At 39.3% G+C, this 27,333-nt stretch overlaps 1 protein-coding gene across 2 annotated transcripts in view; it reads right to left on the bottom strand.

Moving 5' to 3' along the window:
- The window catches only part of PLXNC1 (plexin C1), a 70,226-nt gene extending 43,093 nt beyond the window's left edge, over window positions 1-27,133 (bottom strand). For both annotated transcript variants that reach the window (XM_021527984.3, XM_077783558.1), the window contains exons 1-9: window positions 26,177-27,133; window positions 16,017-16,139; window positions 14,565-14,699; window positions 12,435-12,535; window positions 7,159-7,273; window positions 6,019-6,163; window positions 2,603-2,672; window positions 1,148-1,223; window positions 986-1,039 (exon numbers count right to left, since the gene is read on the bottom strand). In XM_021527984.3, coding sequence (XP_021383659.2) covers window positions 986-1,039; window positions 1,148-1,223; window positions 2,603-2,672; window positions 6,019-6,163; window positions 7,159-7,273; window positions 12,435-12,535; window positions 14,565-14,699; window positions 16,017-16,139; window positions 26,177-27,124 — 1,767 coding nt within the window. In that variant the 5' untranslated portion in view covers window positions 27,125-27,133. The remainder of the gene's footprint in view (window positions 1-985; window positions 1,040-1,147; window positions 1,224-2,602; window positions 2,673-6,018; window positions 6,164-7,158; window positions 7,274-12,434; window positions 12,536-14,564; window positions 14,700-16,016; window positions 16,140-26,176) is intronic.
- Between the last annotated feature and the right edge of the window lie 200 nt (window positions 27,134-27,333).

Genomic DNA, 27,333 nt, shown 5'->3' with positions numbered 1-27,333 from the left:
TCCCTCCACTACTCATTTCTTTCTAACACCTGCATGTCATAAGCAACCACTGATAAAAAGACCAGTTTTATGAGAAAATAAAAAACATTTTGGTTCCCTAAAGAATGAAAGGATAACCTTGTGGTTAAAGGGCTGACCTACAGTCAGAAGGTTAAAGGGCTGGCCTATGAGACAAATCATTTAGACTCCTGCACACATACAATCTATATGAATTCTGCAGAGAATTTAGTAACCAGATTTAGCAGGTACTTTGGCAGCACTAGTGACACTTCTTCCTTCCCAGTGATCCAGTTTGTGTGGATCCATCTCCAGTTTTGTCTACAGCCTGGAAACAAGAAAAATTTTTCTGAAAGTGTGAACTAGAGATTTACTAACACCCATGGATTTCAGTTCCTGGACTCATCCTCTAGCCACTTCTCTGTTATGCAGAAACTGGGTGGCACATCCTCCCCTTCCTTCTGTTCCCCTGGCAGCTATGTTTCAGGAGAAGCTGTGATCTGGCTGCATATAATGAGGAAGAGGTTTAAGACTTTGAAGCCTAGTTTCCCAGAGTTGTTTGTGACAGCAGAACCCAAACATGCTTTTAAGTCTAGGTAAGATATTAAGCCTGAAATGCTCTCCTTTTTTGTTGTTGTTGGTCATCTTATGTGTTCCAGCCCTCAGTGTGCTGGCTCCTGTGGAGTGAATAAATACAGCATACAGGGACTTTGGCATTTAAAGCAATGCATCTAGAGGTAGGCACATGACAATTGCAATGTTCCCTGTCTCAATACCTGCATTGGAAACACAAGTTTTTGCTGGTACATTTTAACACCAACAGAGCACTAAGAAATAGTATAAATCCAAATTCTGCATTAACTTCCTTTGTAATTTACAGTCTCCTCATCCATATCTCTGTTTTTCCTGTAAAGTCCTCTCATTTTAAATAAATTTCTCCCCCAACCCAGAGAGCCTTAATAATGCTGATCTTAAAATGCTAACTAACCTCTGTTTTCTGCACAGTAATGATCCCCTTGGAAGTAGCTGCACTGCAATCATCCTGGAAAAAAATAAGCATTTCACCATGTCAGGATAAAAAAGAGACAGATGTAAAAAGTACAAGGAAAAGGCATCACAGGGGATTCCAGTTTTCCCCACCAAACTTCACCTGGCAGGTGGTGACAGGAGAAACACGTATCCATTCACAGCTGGCACACTCACCCTTGTGTATACACCGTGAGCAGCTGGTAACACAGAAACAGAGTTTTTGTAAGACACGGGAACTCAATCTAGATTCAGTCATGAATGTCAAATTTCAAGTGACAGAAAAGAGCATAAACCCAAGGGAACAACCAAGCAAACATGTAATGAAATGGGTAAAAGTCCGTTTACCCTCCAAGCCTATTGTTCTTGCTGTACTTATTCTGAGAAGAATGAAATTGTATGAAATACAATCTGTATTGAGATGCTGAGAGTCATTAATTTCAAAAAAGGCAGGAAGCAGAGGAAACATTGGGTTACATTTTACTGTGATTTACTCCAGCACATTGAGTGGCCAGGTTGTACTTTTTAACCATAAAAGGGCAGAAAACCATCACTGATTTTTTTTCCCAGCTTGTCTGAACCTCTGTTCCATGTCTGTAGTGCTAGAAAGTATTGCCAGTTTGCTATTGACATCACCTACCAAAAAATATGCCTGCTCTGAAAGTAGTTTGTCACTGTCTTGCTTTGCAATGCTTCTATCAATATGGATGAGAGCCAAGAGCAGCACACAGTCCCTCTCCAAACATGCTGAGAAATGCTCTGATTTAGAGGAAGACAGCTCTTTCCTCATGTTCCTCCAGGGACAAGGAAGTGATATGCCACTTTCCAAAAAGCAAGAGTTTTATTTAATTCCAGGTGCTTATGAATTAGCCTTTTTGCATAGGGGAGGAGCATTCTGAATGGGAGCACTGTAGCATATATTAGCCAGATCTTTCTAAATATTAACAACCACCTATCATAAAGTGTTAGGCCACGTACTGGGCATGAATGCTTCCTCTGCCAGCTCTCAACACAGAGTCTGAAAAATAATGTGTAAAGAAGAATAGGTATTCATTATTCCTATTAGTAGATTACATGTTACTTTCTGGTTTAATTATATTCATATTACATATAGAGCACATTTAAATTGCATCTGGGTCTAATTTAAATCAGCTTCACAAAGTGATTTTAAAGAAACTCTTGACTTCTCTAATCTAGGCCTTACACTGACTACCAGGGCCCCACCTTTCATGCAAGGACAAAAAAGAGTTTTAATCTTATTGTGACATCCTTTATTATCTCTTCAGGCACTTGTCATAAATTCAGTCATTGTAATGACTCTCCTACAGTTAGTTTCCACAGTCCCATTAAATAAGGGAGTAATCAGAAGAAGTAGCTTTTTAAGGAAGAAAAAAAAAAGAGAATGAGGAAGAAGTGGGCCAAGAAAACACATCTGACTATCTTTAGCGCCATGTAGTTCCTTGATAAATACAAAAAAAAAAAAACAACAAACACAAAAACGAATTATGAATGACTTTAGTCTCTTTCCCCCCATACACATATCAACCCCACTGAACTTTAACAAGAATCAGGCTCTTACTTTTTCAACTGAAATGTTTGTGTGATATTCCAAGAGCTTGAGGACAGTGATGCTTCGAGAACTAGACAATCTGGAAAAATGTACATGTTAGGTATATGCTGGATATTACAAGAAATCACTGTTCAAAAATAATTTGAGTTGAAAACTCAAAGTAGCTGTTCTATACTTGGTATGCACCTTCTCTCATACATTCACTCACACTTTTGACTGATAAAAATAACCAGATTTTATCCTTCCACAGAACTCTTCAGCTGAGTTATGCCAACATTTTATACACACATATCAAGTAAGCTTGGTACCACCATTAGATGATAAATAAAAGTAATGTTATTGTTATGATATAGATAAGGAAATGCTACTGTGAAGCAGGGATATAAAATAATCACTGAAAAATGACAGAGTGATATATACTGTGGTATAACCAGACCCTGAATTCAAGTAGTCTAACACAACAGACTGCTCTAATGCAAGAGACCTCACCATACCATACTTCACTCTCTTTCTGTCTCACAGACTTGGTTTCAGAGTCTCCTTTTGTAATCTATGCAGTAGCAATTTTCATCCTATTTAAATCTTTTATGATTGCATGAGTCAATTTGCCATTATTTCAGCTAGCAATTACTATACCAACAATTCACTGGCAGCTGTGGTATGAAAGAGTATCTTCCCTTATGAGCAGAATTCCACATTGAACAGTAGAATTAGATATATACCACTTAAGCCATGGTCTCTTTCATCTGTGTGCCTGCAGATGTGTAGTCTGTGAAATGAAGGGCTGCCTGAGATCAAATGAAAACCATGTTTGCAGACTTTTCTGACTTCTCTATGCTAGAAAGTACCTAGCTTTTTAATCCAGAAAAGTTACACAGATTTTAAGTATATCTATCTTGCAAAGGTAGAAGAACCTTTGTCTTTGTTACAGGCTGGCTTGTTCAGATGAAAGCCAGCTTTGGCTACATCTCTGTTGCTAGTGTATCTATCTCCTACCTCCACATGGCAGCATGGCACTTGGGTGCTCACTGCAAAGGTCATCTGAACTGCTTGTTAGAAACAGCCCTTGGGACCATTCATATGTTCAAACACCTTACTAAATGGATGGCAGAATCTGATTTTAACAGCATTTTTATGCTTAAAGATGTGGATGAATATAGACAGATAGTCTGAAATCCTTCATCAAACACCTGTTTGCATCACCAAAAATCTAGTTATCAGCAGAAATCTAACGTGCTGATACACAATTGCCTAAATCACTTGCCTAAATCAATATATGAGAAAGGTCTCAGGCCATAAGCTACAGAAAGTGTAAAATACTCATAGTATTTTACTAGAAGTAGTAAGTAAAAGTAAGGAATTTATCTTCTACTGGCAGAGCTTGTATTTACTTTTAAGCTTGTATAAATACTTTAAAAACAACACTGTCAAATATGCTTTCCTGATTCTGTCTGTGTTGAAATTAATGGAACCTATTATTTTCTGTATGGTCTGGGTTGACCTTTTAAAATGCATCAGACTGCACTGAGGAGCAGATATTTTCAAAATGTTTTTTCCAGGAAATGATACCTAAAGGAGTTTTGCAAATGCATGCTCTTGTGAAACTGAGGCAATTTTACAGGAGATAGTACAAATAGACAATGTTACTTCACACTTCAATTATCCACTAAGAGATTTTAGCTCACAGGAGCATGTGAGTAGCAGTAAATACTGGCAGGCACAAGCTAACCTCACAGCCTTCTAGTTAATACTGACAAAGGGCTCATTTTTGGCACAAAGCATAGGCAAGGTGAGCTGGCTTCCATAACAACTGTTCTCTGAAAACCTGCTAATGGAATTAAGAGATAGCTTTAGTCTGTGAAGACAGAGAACCAAACTATATACTCCATAATTACAAGATAATACAGCTTTTGGGACTGGGTCAATAAAGGACATTTCCCTCTTAAAAATCCACTAATAGTGTTTACTAAAGACAGCTTAATAGATCAAAGTACTCATGGATATCACTGCAGCTGTCACTTTCTAGTGACAGTCTTTCCTTCTCAATATCCAGTGCTGCACAGGAACTTGACACAACACTTCTGTGATGCTAGAGGAGTTTTTCCCATACAGCCTCCTCAGATCCAAATATTCCAAAGAACCCTCTTCAGGGGCAAGGGTCCCTGAGAAAAAGAGCTCTTCATAGCACTGAGCTCTCCAGAACAACAGGTCCTTGAAAATACCTGGTAAATTTCATTCCTCTTCCTGTACCAAAGTTTTTATAAGAGAATCAGATTCATGCACAGGATTCCATGTCCATGGGGTATATTACTGAGGAAAAAATAGAGGCAAGGCATTTGTCTGTTTTCTGTTTCCTCTTCAAGTCACTTAAAAACATGTGGTAATCCTTGTGTTTGCTATCTGTTCCTTAGTTTAGATTAAAACTCTTGCATTCTAACATAAGCAACTTTAAGAAGTTCTAAGGACAATCCCTGTTAAAAAAGCTATGTGCTTCTATACAGACTCTTGAAGAAATGCCCTACTATCAGTCAAATTAGACTCCACTGTGAAGGATTCTGAGCTGATCCTTGAGACCAAAGTCTAAAGAACAGCTCAAAAGTCTAGACATTCAGTAATTTACCACCTCATTCTAAAACTTGTAGTTACCCATTAGATACACAAAGCAGATCACAAGCATCACACATCCAAACCACTCAGGTATCTAACTCAGAACTACTGGTGAACAAAGCAGTGTCCGAATTACTGCAAAATGATTCAACCAATAATTCAGAAGGACAAATGAAATCAAGTCAAAAGGATGTAACCACCAAACTGCCCCTGAACCATCTATTTTCTTGCTAATCTTCTACATTGCATAATCACTTTCTCACAGTGTCTAAGGTTGAAACAGTTAATTAAATGTTAAGATTATTTATTGTACAGACGTTCATAATTAGATTCTCCTCTTATTTATGCTAGTACAGTTTCTTGCAAAAACAAATTCTATTTGCAGATTAGAGAAGAGTTAAGATGGGTTAATTTGTCAAGGCAAAGCACTAGACCAGCACTGTTTCCATTGCTCCAGCCAGCTTGATTGTCATTGCAGTTATCTTACATTTCCTTAGACAGTTACTAATGATACCAGGTAAACAATTCTAATGCTAAGGCACTGCACTGCCACAGGGTCAACTGAAGAAGCTGCTTCCAGTCACAGGATCATGTGTGTTATTACTTCTACAAAAGATTCTATATTAACAAAACTTTAATCACCAAGAACACTGTGAGTATACTCACATCACTCGACAAAATAGGAATTATTTTTCTTCAGTGACATTAAATAAAAAGCATTACGTACTTTCATACTCATTAGGCTTGTATTTATACAGTACTTGCCAGTATTACAGAACAGTGAATAAGCATTAAATACCTTTAATAGTAAAACATACCTTTATCAGTTATCATTGGAATGGTTAGATTGCAGAAACACGATGAATTTTTCAGCACTACATTTTCATAAAATATTTCAACGGTTGTTACAATTTTTATCATGCAGAAAGTAAGGGTTTTGCTTACATTTGCAGTCACAACAACCTACAAAACAATAAAAACAAGAATACAATGGGGGTTTTGTTATACTTGCTAAGTCATTCAGTTTGTCTTTACAGAAAATGACAAACTATGAAATGCACAAAACAAAAATTTTTGTGGTGAAAGCAGACAATTCACTAAGTAAACTCTCAAAGGAGAGTGACTCTCTCAACTGAAGAAGCAATACAGAAAGAGCTCTGAAACAGCACTGCTTACTTCCAGAAATTAAATGCATCTTTATGGTATGTTAGCAAGCAATATTAAATAATTTTGGAGTTAAAAACTAGAATTTTGCTGTGTTATATGCTGTTATATTCCTTTAAAAATATTTAAGTAAGAATCTTCACAGAGAGAGATTGTTTTTATCCATAACCAAAGAGCACTTAATTATGAAACAGAACTTATATTGTAATGAATTATCCTTTGTTTCTGGCTGCAAGTGCTTTACAAATATGATTACATTAGTGTATTCAATCAGGAAATCAGAAACAATAGCGTGCAGATTAAGTGGCCAGTTACAATAGTTGATAATCAAATATTCAAGGCTGCGTATGTGTGAACAGATACAGAGTAAAGACTAATATCCAGCACTTAAGAATTTGTGTTAGCATATGTGTCCCAGTGAATGTTTTCTAACTTGTTACAAAGCTCAGAACTTCCATACTGCACTTGATATACAGTGACTGGAAATATTAAAATAGCTGATACAGTGATACAATTGGAAACATTTCCAAGCAATGTTAGCATAGTAAATATTTGAAATTTTGTCTCAGCACCATGAAGTGTAGCTTCAGGATACATTTCATAGGAGAGAAGGGGAACATCTATCTAGTTTAAACACTGAGCTTACTGAGATGTCCAAGATATTTTCCAATTGTTGGGGTACTAAGAACTAATGTATGGAACATGGTGACAAAAGAAGACAAGCTGCAATAAGCAACAAAATTACATATTTTAAGTCACAATAAACAAACACACATAAAACTAGGTGTACATACCTGATATTTGGCAGGGAAACTTAGCAGGATTTTCAGATCTTTATCAGGTGCATGTGAAATGTTATACCAACCATTTATGCTGTTTGAATGTGTACAATTTTCTTTTAATGTGCACCTAAAAGTATACATAAAATTATACTAGCCTCCTTATCCTGCCTTTGACTTCAGACACTGTACTTCAAAGTATTTAAAGTTACTGATTTTTTACAGGAACACTATTGATTTTTTTTACAGAAACATGTTTATAACTAAAAAAGCTTCAGGAAAACAATCAGTAAAATCTTCTGCTTATCAAAATTAATTACAATGCATTGATATATGCTCGAGGGTTTTCATTAAGTCCACGGGACTCAAGCAAATATGAGATGCTTGGCCAATAACAGTGGAATTGGTAGCCTGGAATTCATCATCACCAACTTGACTGTTTCATTGTACAGCTCTAGATTTCATCTCCTCGCTGCCCCCCAGTCCCCCTCCACGCTCTCTGGGGAGAAATACGTTCTTTAGGGTACAATGCACCTACCCTGTTTTAGACATTCATACCAAAATGAAATGAACCACACTATGGAAACTGCTTGTTCTCTCCACAGGGTATAAGAAGGGATGGGAGTGAAGCTCAAATGTAAAGCTATAATATGAATGTGTATACCCTTAATCTCCTTTGTCACCCACTGATATGAATTGTAATCCTTCTCTTTTTTGTCAGTGCACTTGGATAAAAACACCAGATTTGAAAAGGTCCAAAATAGATTTCTTTGTCTTCAAGCACAAAATTCATTTCAGAATTAGGATAGCTCAAAGTAAATACAAATGTTAGAAATGCCAAATCGTAGGAAATACATTGTGCAACAAAAAATTAAGGAAGAATGAGGAAACACTGGGATACATAAGAACTACAAAGATTACACATATTAAAAACATGTTCTAAGAAAAAGACAACATAGGCATACAAATTAGATGGACAACCAATGAATTTGAAAGGTGAATCCTTAAAATGCTGTCTGCTGTCAACAGTTAATGAACAATTCATAGATTAACTCCAAGTAATTTCAGACAGTTAGCAATTAAAGACAAGTAAGTGCTAACTGAATATATCTTACTATTTTAATACTAAGATTGAATATTTATAAATAAATTTAACATTTAATAGTTTTAATTCTACTTTTCTACCAAATGTAGAAGCATATGTTTCAATCCCATGAACAGTGACATCTGCCTGGCATGAACCATTCCTTTGCTACAAACTGGATATGAGTTCACAGTTGCAAAGTATGGGCCTTTTTTTCATTAGGAGCTCACTGTAAAAACATGTTTCACAAAAAATGTATTTTCCCTCCAAAATGAACAACATACTCAACAAAATTACCCACAACATTCCAAAATGCCCAAAATAACCCTACAAATCTTAGAACCATAAAGTCATCCTCTCTGCAGATCAAGATGTTGGCAACTGGAATGCAGTTAAGGACAAGGTCACTTCCTTTGTGGTCTAACTCAGGAAAGTTAAGTTCCTTCTGGACAAGAACCTGGTGGAGTATTGCATCTGAATATATTACAGTATCATGATACTGTAATAAACTGGGACTATATATGCCTGGTGTGTTTCAAACTGTCTGAGCTAGGGCGAATTTCAGTCTCATTTATATCTCTCTTCACCCTACTGAGATCACAAAGGTTCATTAGCACCACAGTTTACAGCCACAGAAGACGGATCTGTCATCAACAGATGTGCATAAACATTCTCAGATACATGCAGGCAGGCAGTTCACACTGGCAATGAGTAAAGACAAAAGAAAGACATTCTGCAGTTTCTGACAGGGTAAGGATTATAATGGTAAAGATGCAAGGCAACACACTTGCAATATTTGGCACTAAATAAGTGTATGCATTTCAGTGATGTTAATATTGAAATATTAAAAAAGTAAACTGTTTATTAAGCTGAATATTTGCAACTGTCCCAGGAAGAAGATACTTGCTTTCTTAAGACTGCCTGAGGAACACAAACAGTGAACCTGTTTTCTGCATTTGCAATGAAGAATCTGAGAGTTTAATAGCAAAACCAGTAATGCCACCCAGGACCCAAGGTCATGCTTGTCTTTATGTGAAAGAAAAATGCATCCTTTGTTGCTCTCAAAGCTGACCTTTAACATTCTAACAGTGTGCTGTGGAGAGCAGTCATTTTCATAGGAATCAGTCACATCTGATGCCCCCCAGCATAAATTCTCAAAATTCCCCTGCAAAGGCTAAGAGCAAAATAATTACACTCACCTAAAGATGAAATTATTCTGTAATACCCCTATTTTTAAAAAAATTGATATTGATTCCAAGTACTTTCAATTAATATAACAGATTAATATTATTTGTGAACCATAGGATTCTGAAAATTAACACACAGACTCAGACAACTAAGTTTGGCTTTCTCAGAAAGGTGAACTGGACCTTTTACAAGTATGAAGGTAAAAGGTATGAAACACTTGGATCAGATTTCAGACATGCATAGATACATGTATAGAGAAAAGCAGAGTCAAGGGGTTTTTTTTAATATTCTACAGCAAACGAGTTCTTTATAGTACTGAAGATTTCTCTACATGATTGGAACTGAGTTCCTCTTATTTCACTATAACAACACAACACTTATGCATACTGATTCATTTGTATTTACTTAAGTCTCTGCTTCACTAATCTTTGTTAACTACATACTTGCCTTCTCTGTCCTACATGTTAACATACTTGCCTTCTCTGTCCTGCTAAAGCATACTGATTTCCTCATGGAATGAGAACATGGTTTCAGAGAAAGTTGAGGCTTCCTTCTTTCTCCAGTGTACCCAACCACTGAATGAAGTCCACTGATGTCCCACACACTGACTACATGCAAAAGTAACTCTGGTCATGTTAGATAATACATTGTGTTGTTTCCATATGGAAAACATGCATGTAAAACATCAATATCTTGTATTTGAATTGTATTTCAGCATAATTCAGGTAAACCTGATTAATATTTAAAACAATCTAGAAACATTAGGAGAAATCACACAATGCTGTGACTGGTTTGAATGATAGCAAGTGAAAAGGAGAATTAATATATGTCCCTATGGAAGAAATAGTAGAAATAGGAACAGTAGAAACATTTTGTTTCATTTTGTTTTCTCTTGCAATGAGATGCACACATTTTTTCATTAAAGGACTGGATTTTAATTCACACTGTCCTTAAAATGAAGAATGAGCATTGCTAGTAAATTTTATGTAAAAACTGGAGTGTGTATTTTATTTTACAGGAAATTTATTTCCCTGTAAAAGTAGAAAACATAATTGATCTCAAAATTATTATGGAATATATTGCTTTAGTAGATACATCTGGACTTTGACTAAAATATTGGCTAAAAACTTCTTTCTCTTTTCCTAAAATTTCACTCAGAGGTGTCTCTTCACAAAGCCAAATATTAAATGACATTAAGTATTTAACAGTAAAAAATTATGTGGGTGTTGAATAGGACTCGTATTATAGTAATTCATTTTTTCTCCAAAAGAGTAAATTATTTCTGTTTCAGTCAAATGGCAACTTTTTGTGATTCCCCTCATAAGCAGGGGATTTACTGAGTAATAAGAGTTATTCACAACCTCTTTATAAAACAATTAAAAGCCTGAAAGGCTTAGCACTGTAACATATACAGCTTCTATCAAGGGAGCAAAAGAGAGTTTGAAGAAAACACATTACAGAATAAATACCTACTCTCTTCCAATAACTACCTTTGCAAACACAAAGCAGCAGAGCTTCAGCAAAATCACACTAACACCAAATAGGTAACAAATCAAAATGAGTAGTATTAACCTTCTAGAAGAGGCTACTAGTGGATTTCCTCAAAAATTCATCTTATAGGCACTTTAGTTTAAGATTGTAATCACTGGCAAATTGGCATAAAAGAAGGTTTACACTGTTGACATCTGCTGATGATACAGAGTTGGGAACATTAACATGCAAAGGAAGATAAGAATATCACACAGGAAAACTTGGATAACCTTGAAATGGAATGACATTTCAAAGCATAAAGTACAAGAACATGTACCTACAGCAATAAAAATCTCACAACCCATATGTGTTATAGACTGGAAACTCATCAGTTGGAAAGACAACAAAGAAAGAGAAGGACCTGGGGGCATTATTTGATCATGGATGATTGTGGCCCATCAATGTGAAGCTGTCATGAAAAAGACGTTTGTGATCCCAGAACACACTAAGGTGCTTCCTGGCCAGACTGATTAAACAACATTAAGCAAGGCACAGCTGAAATCTCTTCTGGAACACTTTGAGAGTCCTGGCCATCCTTATCTTAATAGGATGCATGAATTTCATGGAAGGATTACTGGAGTTGAGGTAAGAAAGGAGTGTTTCAAGTGAGAGGACCTTAGTGAAGTTCAATGTTTCAGCACACCAAAATGAAAAGAGAGAGAGAGTGCTTTCACAAAAACACTGAAGAGGTGAGTGTGAGGGAATGGGGGAGGAACTTATTTAGGCAAAGGTGATGTGAACACCAGAACAAACAACTATAACCTGTCCATAAACATACACATGACAAAAATGAGCAGACATACTTTTAGTAGCAAAAAATGAGACTGCCAGGAAGCTGCACAACCAAGGCAGGAAGAACAAAAAGCCTATTTAAATATAGGATGGTCCTTTGCAAGTTTTTAGTTTTACATGATGCGGTTGCTTGCAATTGCTAAGACTAGGCCTAGATGACCCAGGAATTTCTCCAGTCCAGGCCCCAGATGTAAAATAGATTTCCAACCTGCTTCAAAGTTAGTGTTGAAATTAATGATTGAAATATGGGAATGAAGTATTTAGAAAGAAATTCTCCTTTGGCCTAAACCAAAGTCAGTAGTTCAAAGAAAATGAACTATCAATACGGAAGACAACTAAGTGCTCTTTTCTTGTTCTCATATACAAGATGCTCCCAGCTATTAAGATGTTTCAAGCACAAGTACACAATTTTATCTCTCAATCTGGAAAACAAAAGTATCTTTTCTAAAAGCAAAATTATGTCTTATTCTTAGCCCAACATATATTTTATGGGTAGATCTCAAAAATCTGAGGGTTACAGAGGCTTTCAAAAGTTGCCTTTCACATGACAAGACAGAGTCTCACATTTATGGCTATGAGTGATTCCACAAAAATCAGTAGATACAATTTTGATGTTGAATAGCCTCAAGCCAGTCAAAATGTACACTGACTAATAATGCTCTGCTTTTATATGACAGTCTAAAATACTAAAAGATACCTTTTATTGAAAGAACACCACCCACAGTAGGGGTCCTTTGCAGATAAGCATTCTTGCTCAGAAGCAAATCTACCACAATTTGCAACTGGTATTCTTCTCACCTGAAACCAAAGAATGCAATGAGACATTGAATTAATACAGCCTCCATAAACAGGGAACTTGAAGGTTACCATTAAAAATCTGACAGCAACCAAGCACAATCCCTCTGGGGAAGTCTCCTTATGGATTCCCCTCTGCCAGAAGACCTTTGGATAGAAATATGCAGCCTATTTTGCACACACTGTATTTTGCCATCATATAATGAAACACCTCTGACAATAACAATTTGGTTCTACTACTCAAAGGCCAGCACGGGCAGATTAATGCAAGAAAGACTGATCAGCATAGTGAAATATAGATAATAATAGAAAGGAGGTACATTTTACAAATAATGCTCTGCTTAGCAGAACACCATTTTCCTCTCCTCAGAATGGAGATATTTAAATGATTGATGAAGGTGCATCCAAAAATGCATGCGCATAACAAAATGCATCTGTGTTTGCATTACCATGTCAGGTCTGCATGTGCACACTAGAACAAACGCATGCAACTGCTTAGCATGCATGAAAATGCCATTTCAGTAAATAAATGTAGATAATTGTGGCTATATTGTATGTATCTATACTTGTACATTCAGCTTGAATATCCTAGCCAGCCATTTTCAGAAAAGGAAAGGGAAAAGAAAAAGAGAAAGCTGATTACAAATACTGAATACAGATACAAATAATGTGATTAATAACAATGTGAATTAATGATCTTAGTAAGAAAAACTAATTCAAACCATATTTTACAAATGTGCAAGAATAAGGAGTTCCTATATTTTGTCAACAGAAACAAGGATACACTGCTTCCTGCAAAATTAATTTACTGCTTTTTCAATCCATATATTGTAAAATTCAATTTATCTGAAAGTGTGTGAGATAATCAATTCAGAAACCAGTCATAATCCTACATTACTATCAAGTTAAAGAAGACGATGTAGAAGTCTTCAGCTCCAAAAGATGATTAGAGAAGTGCATTTATTCCTAAAAGCTGTTGTTCCTCTATAACAACTTGGTCTTTTATCAAAGCTAAAGAAAATTCAAGTCTTTGAATATCTGTGTATACTTTTGACTGAGACTTCGATTCCTTCTATATTTGTGACAGATGTTTTATATCAGTCAGGGGTTCTCCTACTAACTTACCCCTGCTCTATAACAGCAGGCTAAAACACTATGTTCACTGTCAGAAAAGTGATTTTATTTTAAGTGATGGTAATTACGTGCTGGGTGAAATCCCATTCAGATAAGACGGACAGCAAGCCCTTAACTTTCAATGCCATCTTTCCCACTGCTGGCAAGACAAAGGGATTTTCTGATTGCCGCTCAGTAGCCCTGCTGCAGGATGTGCTGCAACAACTCTACTGGTTCCTGGGAGCTGCTCACTGCTCAATGTGCAGCTTCAACATGTTTGCTCACATGCAGCAGCTCTCAGCCACTGCTGAACTCCTTGGCCTCACTATGCACACACATTGCTCACTTCTCATTGTTCTTTTGTTTTGTTCTTCTGAAGTCTATGCCTAACTGAAGGCAATGGGAATTTTATCACTGATTACAGCATTATCACTGATTTCATTAGAACTAAGGCTTCAAAGCCATCTCTCAAATTAAGAGATTTCTCCACTTTAGAAAATCCTTAACTGACTGGCAAACGCTGACCTACCAACATTGGGACTGCTTTGTTTCCAAAGAGTGTACAAGTTTTTTTGCTATCTCTAAGCTTGGCACTGTGTGATCTGCATTCTCTTGCCTCCAGGAAAAACAGAAACAAACACTCCCTTGGCAGAATGGCATAAACAACTATGGAATTAAGGATATTGCTGGATCATAGCAACACTGGGCAACACCATGACAGCAGAAGCTCTTCCAAGCTCTGCAGGAGTGCAGTCTAAACTTAGACAATGTAAGCAGATATTAGATGGAAAGGTGGTAACTGCAGTTTGTATATTAAAAGTCTAACTCTGACACAAACCGATGCTTCACTTAAAAGCAGAAGAAATCCTTAAAGCAGTAATTTATAAGAATTTATTATTTTATTAAATGTTGTACTTACCTTATTGGCAGAGGACAGATAGATGTAGTTATTATTCACTGGATCAAGTCGTAGTTTGGAGAAAATGGAAGTTTCTTCCTCAATTTCATATAAAACCTCTGGGCAATTTGATTTCATATCCTCATTAAGAATAGCCTAAAACATGTGTAATTGAATTATTCCCATGTTCTTTTATTGATCAGTCAACATCTTAAACAAAAGCCTAATTTCAGTTACATCAAAGCTTCTGAGATGAATTACTGTGCCATGATTCAATTCACTTACTGCACTGATTCTCACACTGGAGAAGGATGAAGAAAAAGACCATAAGAACAGAATTTCAACAAAATCCATGCCAGACACATTTAGCATTGAATTTGGCACTGGTTTAGCATATGAAACATGCCTTCCACCAAGCCTGTTGCTGACTGATTTGGAAATTGAATGTGGAAGAAATGTCTATGTCCCAAACCTTTTACTCCTATCAATGGAGAAGGAAGTATTAGCCTTCAGAAAACAAACTAACATTCAGACACCCATAAAGTAGAAAGGAATTTACACAAATTTCTGTGTGGCTTCTCTAAGTATACACCTGTGATTATATTTCTTTTTCTTGCCTTGCCCAACTTTACTATTTTCCACCACCCTTTGCATAGAATTCAAAGGAACCAGAGACCCCAGAAACTTCATTTTGCAAGTCAATAAGGACACCAGCGTTGGTTTTTCATGACTAAACAAGGGAAATATGTTCACTGTCTCCACCGTGTTAAGGAGACATGGAAGCCTTCAATTTTATTTTTCATTATCAAAAGAAAAATGAAATCAAGTGGACAAAGCTTTTCCATGTCTCTACTATATTCCTCTCCAAATGTCTGCTTAATAAAGACAAAGAATGAGAATCATCCTTTGCAGTGTAGGCAGGTAATGCACATTTTCACAAAACCCAGAAAAAATTAAAGCATAAAAGACATTTGACTCGATGGTTGAAATGTTTGATAATGAGATAAGACGACTTTCACTTTCAAGCAATGGATTTAAGTTAGCACAGGTCAACTATTCAGAAGCTAAGGCAAAATGAATCTTGACTCTTCTCTCTAATGGACAGCTTTTCACATCACACAGGCAAACAAACACACACACACACTCTTCCAAAATCTAACAATATTTCTACTGGAAAAATCAAAGCAAGGAGGAAGCAAGGCAGAATAACTGAGAACTCCAGAGTCTGTGAATTAATACTGTGGGCATTAGGGTTTTAATGAAGTGTTTACTTGAATTTTATCAGGGTACGTAATTGCTTTTGAAAGTTATCTTGCCCTCCAAATGACTATACAGCAGTTATTTCACAAACAAAATAAAGAGATTCAGGGGATCATATTTGTTTATAATATACTGAATAAACCAGGAAATATTTACCCATTTGAACACAACAGCAGTTGGTGGAGAAGGGAAGAACTGCCACACTCAGCTTACCTTTAGTAACTGTCCATCATCTGTTCCCAAAAAGAGAACTATATGATTCAAAACAACTGTGCCATAAACAGCTACTAATCCAGAGTGAATCAAGGTAGGTAATTTCTTGATTGATGGTGCCTCCTGAGAATTAGATATAAGAAAAACATATTAAAAAATCATTCACCTATAGTCCAAAACTTTGAGGAAAAGAAGAATCCTTGGAAGGATTCTCAGAGAACCAACTTTAGACAACACTTTGAGTAACATTCCAATCCTGACAGTTTCAGAGCAACACATTATTGAAATTATATACAAAACTAGTTTTTCATATGTGACAACTGGCCATGTCTGTAACAAATATCTGATGCAGTTAAATCACTGACTTCAGTGGGATACAGACTCAGTGTAGCAGCAGTAAGTTTCTTTGCAATCACATTTCTCTTTTTTGGGACGTAAGTCCTGGGTGGGTTTATTCTGAATTTCCAGTTCTTCTCAATGAAGCTATGCTCTGCCATCAGCTGAAGACTAGATACACTCAGCAACCACTTTCAAATGCATGCAAATATTCTGGAGAAAGGAGACACTTCAAACAAACAGTGTCTGTGTGTAAAAATGCAAACCTTCATCTTCCATGACACTAGAGGAAGTAGAGACCTGTGTATTACATAAAAAGAAAAATGAGATAAAGCAATACAAAGTTCATGTCACAGAGAACATAAATGTAGCTATATGAGCTCTAAAATCAATGTTACCCTCAATTCTCCATCCTACCTGGAGAAAATTAAGTGGCAAACACATGCAAGCAGCTCATGAAAAAAACATCATGCAGGAAATCCCAGTATCTTGTGGAATGAAAAAACAAACCAAAAAACTCTGATTGTAGATGATCAACTGTTGAAAGGAAATCTACATGAGTGAGAATAGGACCATTTACCAGGGGAAATCCCTAGAAGCCCATGTGTCTCCTTAGTAAGCAGTAACTTGGTTTTAAAGTCCTCTCATTGCTCTAAGTCAATCTCTGTGGCAGACATTGCTAAAGGTGTGATCCCACCTGCTCTCTAAATGCGTCTAACCCCAGCCAAGCTTTACATCACTTTCCCTGTACAATGTTTTCCAGTGAGCTCAGTTAAGGCAATGATGTGCCTAGAAAACGCTCTGTAAATCTACCTACCTACATCTTTATTTGAGTCATGCTCCTCATCACATGAACATGTGGCTGCACAAACACCAATGCTGGCAAAAAGGAGTGGCAGGCATGGAGAGGTAGGAGACAACAGCTCAGGTAAAACCAGCTCCTTGAGAACAAGCCTGTAGGTTAGCTTACAAAATCCAGAACTTCAGCCTCCAGGACAGAATCCTAAACCTGCAGGAACCCTCTGAGTGCAAGAGCCTGAATATTTCACTTAAATGCACAAAACGAAGTGTGGAATGGACCATCAAAACTGACATTTAGAAGTAAGGTGACAGCATTTCTCAAAGTTATGAAGTAAATCCGTAACACATTAACAGTTGCATGCTATGATGGTGGCTTAATCACAAGAAGTCTTTCCACTAGAATTTTTCTTTTTTCTGAACTGCAATCCTAAGTCAATTAAAATGTTCTTCAGTCATCTGAATTATTTTAATTAGCTTGAAAGAACAGCCACTTGGAATAAAAGAAGACTTGATTAACTTTCATATTTAAAGTCACTATTTCTTTTTTCATGCAGCAGGAACAAGACACAGGGAACTGTCATGCACTGGCACAGAACTTTGGTAAAATTCACTTGGCCATAAGAATCCAGTACCCAGGACGTTTGTGCTAGGGAAGTGGGGCAGGGTGTGGTTGCAAGCATTTTAAGGTGAAAGAAGTTAAGTCACTTTGTAATAGAACAGAAGGTAACAAAATTCCAGAACTAGTGCACTCAATGAGTCTTCACTAAGGATAGGGAGTGAGGAAGTGGAGCTTCCGCACTTTCATTTCCACCAAAATTAGGAATCGTTTTTCTGCAGTGCACCACATAGTATTGTAAGAGAGATAAACTACACTAGGTTCCTCGCAGACTCTGTACAACAAGATCACAGAAAAGAGGAGTACTCACCAGGTTTCTGAAAAGCTTTGCTGCCAGATTTTATTTTGACCCACATACTAATAAAATAACCAGTGTCATATCAGTGCACCCTCCTCATCTGATTGAAGAACCAATACTGACAAGTGTGGAAATCTCCTCCCCCTCCTCTGCTTGCTGGAGGGAGGGTCAATGCGACATTGAGCTAATACGGATAAGAACGGGGGGAATTCAGATGGTGGAGAGTCACAAAAAACCCCTGCCTTCTCTCTTTTGCAACCTATTCCTCCAGTTTGCCCATTTCCTCAGGGTGCAGCTGCTGTTTTCACCCCTCTGCCACCCCTTTTCCAGATCCATTTATTGTTTTAACAAGCCCTTTTACCTCTTCCACTGTGACTAATGGAGTTACAGCACTGTAGGGCATTCCCAAGCTGCTTCTTTCACAGCTACATCCATTCTTAAAAATGCATTTACAGTCTAAACTTCCTTTACACTCAAAGAGTCGTTAATCTCCATGGTCATCTGTTTGTCTATCCTAAAACATTTTCAGGCACATACAAAAGAGAAAAGCAAAAGAAAAGATAATATCACTCTGTAAGACCTCCTTTTTTTTAATTCTTCAGTTTCATCCTCTGTTCTATTCTGTAGTCCCTCTACAGTCTATACTTGTTTGGTTGTTGGCATGGAAGGTGTATTTATACTAATTTTCTATTTGGCACTTCATTTTCAGATGTATCTCCATATGACTCCAGCTGCAGCAACCATATTCACACTTCTACTTTATGTCTTGATTTCCTCCTGATTATTTTACACTGCGTGCCTCAGAGGAAAGGGCAGCATTTTTAGCTCACACAGCACTCATCATATGCAGCTGTCCAAAAAGTAAAAATAAAGGGTTTGAGCATCCAAGTGAAAGAACAGATGCAGCTATACAAAAGAACACAAGATTTGTAAGTAGCATATAACAATAGTCAACACTGAAACAACAGATGCTTTTCCTAGGAACTTTTGGAACTTTATTCTTCTTTCTTATTTTCACCATCCTTTAAACACCTCCATCAATTTTTACTATATTGTGGCTTGCAGCATGCCTTTATTAGGGCTAAGGAATGAGAACATGAACCATTCAAAAATTTTATTTCCAGGAAGTTTTTTGATTTGTACATTGCCCAGCTGTGTTAGGTGGACAAGCTGTCCAGGTGAGTAGCCTGCAAAAAATCAAGGGTGACCAGAAAATCAGTCTTCAGTGAGACCTTGCAGAGGCAAATCCTGAGGCTTTTGATGCAAGGTAGGAAGAACAATCAGAGGCTATGGTTGAGTGAGATGCTGATGGAGACTCCTGAGATGGGGAAGCTAGAAACTAGTGACTTATTGCATAAGCAGAAACTTAGACCTGCCCTCAGATCTAAGTTCACAGAAGTGGTAAAGTGTCCTAATAACCAGTGAGGCAGAACAAGCTCCATTAGGGAAGGCTTTGAAACCAACTGAGTTTGAACACCGTGTTAGCAGAGAGCAAAAGGAAGTGGTAGGTGACCATGAGGGATGAAGGCACACATGCTAAACAGTCATGCTGTTACAACAGGCTGGGGCTTTTTTTAGGGGACCCTACCCACTGCAGAAAGACTGGTAATTTTCCATTCCTTGGACGACTACCCATTGTTGCACATCCATGTGGACATCAAAGCCATGGTCTAGTGTAGATCAGGACTACAAAGCTCTGGGGGCAAAGTGAATAACAAGGGACTCCAGGTTATGTTAACCTGTGGGGTCAGTCAAGAGTGATGCTCTTCTGGATCTGCTACTCAAAACCAGGGAAGAACTGACTGAAGATGTGATAATCCAAGCAGAGAGCTGGAGACCAGGCTTCAGTGTGTTCAAAGAAATAGTGAGTGGGATCCCCTGAGAGTCAGCTTTGAAAGGAAACAAAGCTCAAGTAAGCTAGCAGGTCTTTCAGGACAATCTCTGTCAAGCACAAAACTCAGGAAAACAAGCAGATATACCAAGAGATGGCCTCTAGCTAAACAGGGAAGTCATGATTGAACTACACTGCAGAATAACTGCATGAAGGAGGGGGAAGCAGGACTAAGGAGGAAGTCTCTGGACATGCAGGAATGGTGTTAGGAAAACCCAGGGTCACCTGGTTTTTGGAACTGGCAAAGTAGACAACAAGAAGAGCGTCCACTACCACATGAGCAATGAAAGAATGAACACTGCAAATGCACACCAGCTGCTGAATAGCTCAGGAGATTTACTGACAGTGGATGCAGACATGGCTCTGGACTTCACCAACAACATCCTGTGGTCCTTTGTACACACAGAGTTTGAGGAGGAGAGAAACTACAAGTACTGGGAGAGGATTAAGCCAGAGATCTCTTAAGAAATCTCAGATTTTACAAGTTTTAGGGAAGACAGATGGGATCTGTAGGAAGATGCTGAGAGACAGTCTGATGAAGCTGAAAGGTTATTCTTTCATATTTCAAAAGGTGTGGAGATCAGGTAGAGTCTCCAACTGAATAAAGACAAATACTGCATCAATATTCCAAAAACCCAATGTTTTTTCAGGGAACTTCACATTAGGTCTTACTTTTTTCCTGGGAGAATCATGGAGAAAATCCTCTTTGGAACCACTTCTGGACACAAGAACACAAAGTGACTGAGAAAAGGCAGCATAAATTTACCAAGAATAAATCATGCCTGACCAATCTGAAGTATTTATAAGACTTGTAGGTGTGGTGCTTAGGGACATGGTTTTGCGGTGGATGATCTTAAAGGTCTTTTCCAAAACTGGGCTGGTTCATCCTACAGAAGAGACAACTTCAGAGGGACCAAAGAAACAAAAGCCAGGCTCTTAACCAAAGTGTACGTAAGGTAATGAGAGATAATGACACTGAAACACTGCAGGTTTCTAGTGAATAGGAGATGAAAAAGCACCACTATGAGGGCAATCAAGCAGAACAAGTTGTCCAGAGAGGTTGTGCAGTCCCCATCCCTGGAGTGTGAGAGTTGACAAGTCTTTGGCGGCTTACTTCCTGCACTAAACAGGGATGAACTGAAAACTCATTGTAACGAGACAGAAATATTCACTTCAAAAACATTAACTCTAGAAACCCATCAAACATCAGATGCAATGCTAGCAGTCTGTAATACTCAGGAGATTGACTTTACTACTATAAATCAATTACAGGATCAATTTTGATACAAAATTATATTTAGAAGTCTATAATTCTTTCCTTAAATAAAAGGCCATGAATCACTCTGGAGTGAGTTACCACAAATTCTAATGTTGTTCCTGCAAATTAAATGCTGTCATTAAACTGATGTGACTCTGCTGACTTCAAAATCTCATTTTGGTAGAGCTTACACAAGCTAGGATTTGTCCTAGGATTCCAAACTGTGTTTGATAAATTAAGGGACACATACCAACCCTCATATGTATCAACCACTGAAAAATGAAAACGTTCAAAGAGACTCAACTCTTTCCTTACATTAAATAACAGATGAAAATCTGTTGCAACTCTTTCCTTGCATTAAATAACAGATGAAAATCCAACCAAGATAGCTTATTTTTTAGAAACTATCACAACTACTTGGCCTTTTTACATAATAAATACCTTAATATAAATTACAGCAATTCTCTTTCTTACAGGTATATGCCTAAGAAATTTTTTTTGGCATTTTCTACCCGAAACATTGTGAATCCTTGAATCTCCCTGAGTCCTTTTCTTCTCATAAAACTTTTTTAATGGCAAAACCAATTTCCAGATTTGTCATGATCATGATTAGGTAACACTCTACATCTCTCCCCTGTTGATGTTCTCCAATTGGAACACTTTTCCTACTCATCTACTTGGCTGTGATTCACAACATCCTGGCTTGTCCGTGAGAGAACTGAGATCCTTGTAGGTCCTATTCTGTCACAGAACAACAGAAGAAAAGCCTTTCTTAAAGTTCACTAACTTCCACAGCAAGTTTGTGACAAATTTCAGCATTCCTCCTATATTTGTAAGTACTCAGGTTTCTGAAAAGAAATTGAGAATGAGATTTGGCAAATTCACATTTATTAACTAAGGAAACTGTGAGGAAGATGCACTTATATATATGTAGGAGATGCTAGAGAGTCCAGTAACACATACACCCTGATAGTGCATGTAAGTAGATATATTCAAAACTAAGACACACATGAATCAAAGAAAAAATAGCTGAATATAAAACAGCAAAATGTTTTCAGAGTAGTTTCAACCAAAACACCATTTGCCTCTTGCAAGATAGGAATCCTGTCTCTGGGAATCAAATAGTGCTAATGTCCTGAATAAACACATCCAAGTAGGACAAACTTCTTTGTGCACACTACTGCACAAAACAAAAATGGACTTACCAACTTCTTATATGGAGAAATTCCACAGAATTTGAGGCAGCCACATACTTTCTGATAAAGTTGCTAATAAAGGATCTTAAAAATTACTAGTTTTCAATTACAGACTCTAATCCAGCATTAAAACTTAATGCAAATGAGAACTCTGGCCTAAGAGGCAAAGCGAAGCTAAAGAGATTACACACCTACAGTGAGTTCCAACAGGATGCAGAGCAATTTGGCTCCAATCCAGTGAAGTACTCAAGTACATGCTTTTCTTTAAATGCATGGGCATGAAGATGAATGGAAATACTTATACATGCCTAATGTTAAATATGTCATTAAGTGCTTTACTGGGTTAGGCCCAGAAAGCAAAGTACCTTACAGGAATGAGTTCAGAGTACACCATGCAGCAACAGCATAACAGGGAATTCAGGACCATAAACACCCTGGGCTAAACCCCTCTTGCAGTGTCTTATTGAGAAATGCAAGGTGAGTGGAGAGGGTTGCCTAAAGGTTATCAGAATAATAACAGAAATCTGAAAGATGACTAGAAGATAAACACTCTGTCACTACTCCCTAATGTATATGCTTACTATAAATTGTATTCTTGCAGTGAAAAAAATCACTGTATTTTCAATTCTTATATAAACTGATAGTCCATGTCTGGAATCCACATATCACATCACACCTGAGCTCCTGCATTCAAGTGTACTCAGCAGAGACAGCTAAGACCCGCAGCACCCTACAACACCTGGTATCTGCAATGCAAAAGCCAGACTGACATTCAACACAGTCCATCCACCACAAGCACCAGAGAGGTCTTGCACTTACAGCACTCATAATGCTGCAACACGTTCCTTTGCTAAAGACCAACACTGTCCTTAAAAGACTGGACTTTAAAGCAGTGTTAAGTACTGTTGCTTGCTGCCATTTCTACACATGGTAGTACTCCTGACAGCTCCATGCTATGAGGCACTCCCTTCTGGCCAGAGCCACTGCTGCAAGCTGCACACTGATGGACATGCCACACTCCATCTCCCTGTCAGCTCTGAGTCCAAGTGATGCCTTGTGAAGGCTGACCTAGAACAGAGACTAGACAGAGCTAAAGTAGGTCTTTATTAGAAGGCTTCAATGGATACACCTTGGGCAGCACAAAAGCCCAGCCAGGGCTACACCCAAGATGAACCAAAAATCATCACAAAAAAAGAGACAACTGGTCACAGGGTCTCACACTTCTATAAGTTCTGGTCAATTAGTATATTGGTGTTAATTGTCCAGTTGTAGCTTTAGGTTATCAAGTCCCACCCTTCTTGTTTTTCTATCTTCAGTCCATCATTGTTTATGCTCTTGGGCCTGAAATTTGGATTGTTTGTCCTTGGTCCTCAGCTAGAGAAGGAATTGTTTTGTCTGCTTTGTGAAGAGAGCTTGCTATCCCCTAATATGAAGCTCAGAAGTACACATTAAGGCAGTACAGAATCTTAAAAATATAAAAGCTAAAACCTGAGGCATCACAAGAGCAGCATATTCCATGACTACAGGGACTCCCATACTTTGGTGAGAGACAGTAGAAGGATCTGGTCTAAAACAACCCAGAAGCAGCAGCATATGGGCCTGTCATCTCCAAACTTCCTCTGCAATAGCCTAGCCTAACCTTCTGTAGTATAAAATTATTAAAGCTGAACCACATGCATTTATTTCTATGTTTGTATACCATAAGCACATATAATTAGCTTTAAAAAGAGAGCTAATTAGCCATGTAATGTTATAGGTCATATTACTTCACAGGACCCACATGCCCTGCTATCTCACAAAATATTAAAATATCACTTTTCTCTCAGTGGCAAACTGCACTTCTTGTGCCAAAATATTATAATCAATAACATCATCATAGGTTGGGACATAAGGTTAAGTAAGCAATCTTTTTAAAGATTGTTACAGTTGAGATTCTTCAACATTGTATCCAAATATAATGTAAGTTTCCAGGAGGGATGAGCCTTTTGGGACATGAAAGTAACTATGGAGTCACAGGAGTCTGATCCGAATCAGACCAATCCTGAAACAAGTGGATCATTGATTTTTCATATTCAGGCCCTGAGAATTACCCTGTCCACAGAAATATATGCCTCACCTTACCTGCATTATGTTACTCCATGAGATCTATGAGGCTCTTCTGAAATCTCTTGCATGAAGTTTTGTAAAATGTTTAGAAAGGATCTACTGCCCAGGAAGAATTCTTTTTCTGTTTTGTTTAGCAGGTTCAGAAAGCACTTTGCTAAGAAACTTCATGAGTAATTAGGAACAATCGATGCAAACTAAAATTCCAACAAGCAAATAGGTATTTTGGGATCAAAATGAGACTTCAAATTCATTCCGGAAGTTTGCCTTATGGGAGCACAGAAATCACACAGTAAGCTAGCACTGGAAATCAAAGGATTGGCTCTGGCTCTGTAGTGAGTTTCACTATTTCCTTCAGCAGAGTTGTCTCACCCACACACGGGGTTCTCATTCACAACCACGTCCTCTAACACTGGCAAGTCTCACAGCTCAGTAGGGAGACAAGCAGACTGAATCACACATGCCCTCTGGTAGTCTGTTTGGAAAAAATCTCAGCACTGCACTCCACTATGAGTTAGATTTGGAAAGCCAAGGAGTTCCAGTAAATCTACTGCACTTCTTTCAAGGAATTTCAAAGAAACTCTTATTGTAATACACTAAGGATTCAGAAGTTTAGCTGCAAAGATCGCGGGTGGTGTGGGAACTGCAAAGGGCTTAGGGATTGCTTTATGATGCCTTGCTTGATACCCTATGGTTCTCCTTGATACTTTTTAGTGGTCCTTTTGCCACAGCTCTGAAAAGTCTTCCAAGTCTAACTTAAAAGCATAGACACGCCTTTCAAAAGCACCTTCTTAATCTGACTGACATTTTTACCTTCCTATATAATTTTTAGGTAATTTCTTTACTACTGAGGCCACAGCAAAAACAGTAGTCTTGCCTATTCCATGCTCTGTGCGACCAGCTCACCCTGAAAAGGAGGAAGGAGCTGAAGAGTGTTACTGAAGTAGGTGACATGGGGAACTCCATGGGATACCACTGTCTGTGAAAATGTAACCACTGCAACAACAAAGAGATATCACCTATTGTTGTCTCCTGCACACAAGGATCTGGGGAAGTGACTGTGAGAGCCCTCCCAAGCAAGGCCAATCGTGTGAGGCTTGGGAAATACCTACCACTGAACAAGGAACCACAGATAACTAGTGAGTGATAGGGATAACAGTGCACACAGCCCAGTGCACAGAGCCAATTTGATGGGCTTTTTTTTCTTTTTATTTCTGATGTAGCTGCAATGACATGAGATGTGAATGAACAGAATAAGATAGGAGATGCTTTATCTAGGCTGTATGGAAAATAAAATGAAATATGACTAATCCTAGGCTGAAAAGGACACATCGAGGGAGAAGCCTAACACTCAGGTCTGACCCAGGATGCCCTCAGGTGCTCCCTCAGATGTACCTTTCACAACAGGTAGGTGGGAAGTATACCAAAATCCAGTAAAGAATCAGCTTTTTAGAAAAAGAACAAGCTGGGGAAATCACAAGAGCTGACAGAGCCAGGGCTGATGTGCAAAGCCTGGTGTGGCTCTGAAGTTTCTGGCAAACTTCATGTGCTTCCAGGTCAGGGACACCCCATGAGTCATGCACAGAGACACCAGCCACAACAACAACAGTGTCAACAAGGGCGTGCAGGGTGAAAGCTTAGCAAATGATGCCCAGACTTACACAGCTTTTCCCGTTCATATTGAAGTGCGTGGATGCACAGGCTTTCTCCTTCATCTCCTCCATCCCAAAGATGCAGACGGCAGTGCTGTTCCACGACTTGGTGCTGTGGCTGTGGCGGAACACACCCACCCACCAGCCCCGCTCACCCTGGCGGACAAGGCTGGAGGAAATAATGAGGCTCCTGCACCCACAGTCCAAATAGACGTGCCCTCGCAAAGTAAGGCCACCATCTGAAGGGCGCAGCTGGTGCAGGACAGCCATGCTGGGTGGCTCCGTGTTATTGCCCAACCTGGCCTTCAAGGTGTAGTAGGGAAAGAAAAGGTGATCCCCCCACTGGAGCGCGTCAACAAAGTGCAAAGGTTCCTCCCTGCGCTTGATGATGCCCAGCTCCTCCTTGGACTTCAGGTTGACCATGCTGCGCACCGTGATGACGGTCTCCTTGTCCGACTTCGAGGGCTCGCAGTGCAGGTGGTTCGTGTCAGCGCTGGTTGAGTAGGTGGCCGCCACGGCCAGGTACCAGGCGCCGGCCTGCTGGAAGACGACGCCGGCGGTGGAGCCGTCGGGCAGGCAACTGACCACCTCGCTTTGGTTCAAGCGCTGCCGGTAGGACGGCTGCTCCCACACCTGGCAGGCGCCGCCATCCTGAGTCCAGCCGGTCAGCAGGACGCCCACCCCGCCGGCCTCCTCGTAGTGCAGCAGCAGGTTGCTGCGCATGCCGGGGGGCTCCCCGCATCCCTGCCCCGCCGCCGGCACCACGCGGCGGCGGGGCTGCAGGTCGGGCCCCAGCTCGTAGAGGCAGCTGCCGCCCGCCACCAGCACGGCGCCGCCGCTCACCTCGATGTTGTCGATGGGGGCCCCCAGCAGCTCGAAGCTCTGGGGTCCGGCGGCGCCCGCCAGCGCCGCCAGCAGGAGCAGCGCCCAGCTGAGGGCGGGCGGCGGCGCCGCCATGGGCGCGGGCTCGGCTCGGCGCCGCGGGGCGCCTCAGGCGGCGGCGGGCGGCGGGCGCTGCTGCGCCATGGTGCGCGGAGGGGCCGGGCGCGCTGCCGCCGCTTCTGCCTGCGCCGCGGCCGGGCTCCGCGGGCGGGGAGTTCCTCTTTCGGGGCGGGGAGGAGGGGGTGCCTGCACGGGAGAGGTGGGCCGGGCTCCTCCGGGAGGGC

The sequence above is a fragment of the Lonchura striata genome, chromosome 5 (assembly GCF_046129695.1).
Source record: "Lonchura striata isolate bLonStr1 chromosome 5, bLonStr1.mat, whole genome shotgun sequence".
NCBI lineage: Eukaryota > Metazoa > Chordata > Aves > Passeriformes > Estrildidae > Lonchura > Lonchura striata.
The sequence above is the reverse complement of the archived record's forward strand: the minus strand, read 5'-3'. Positions and strand labels throughout refer to the sequence as shown.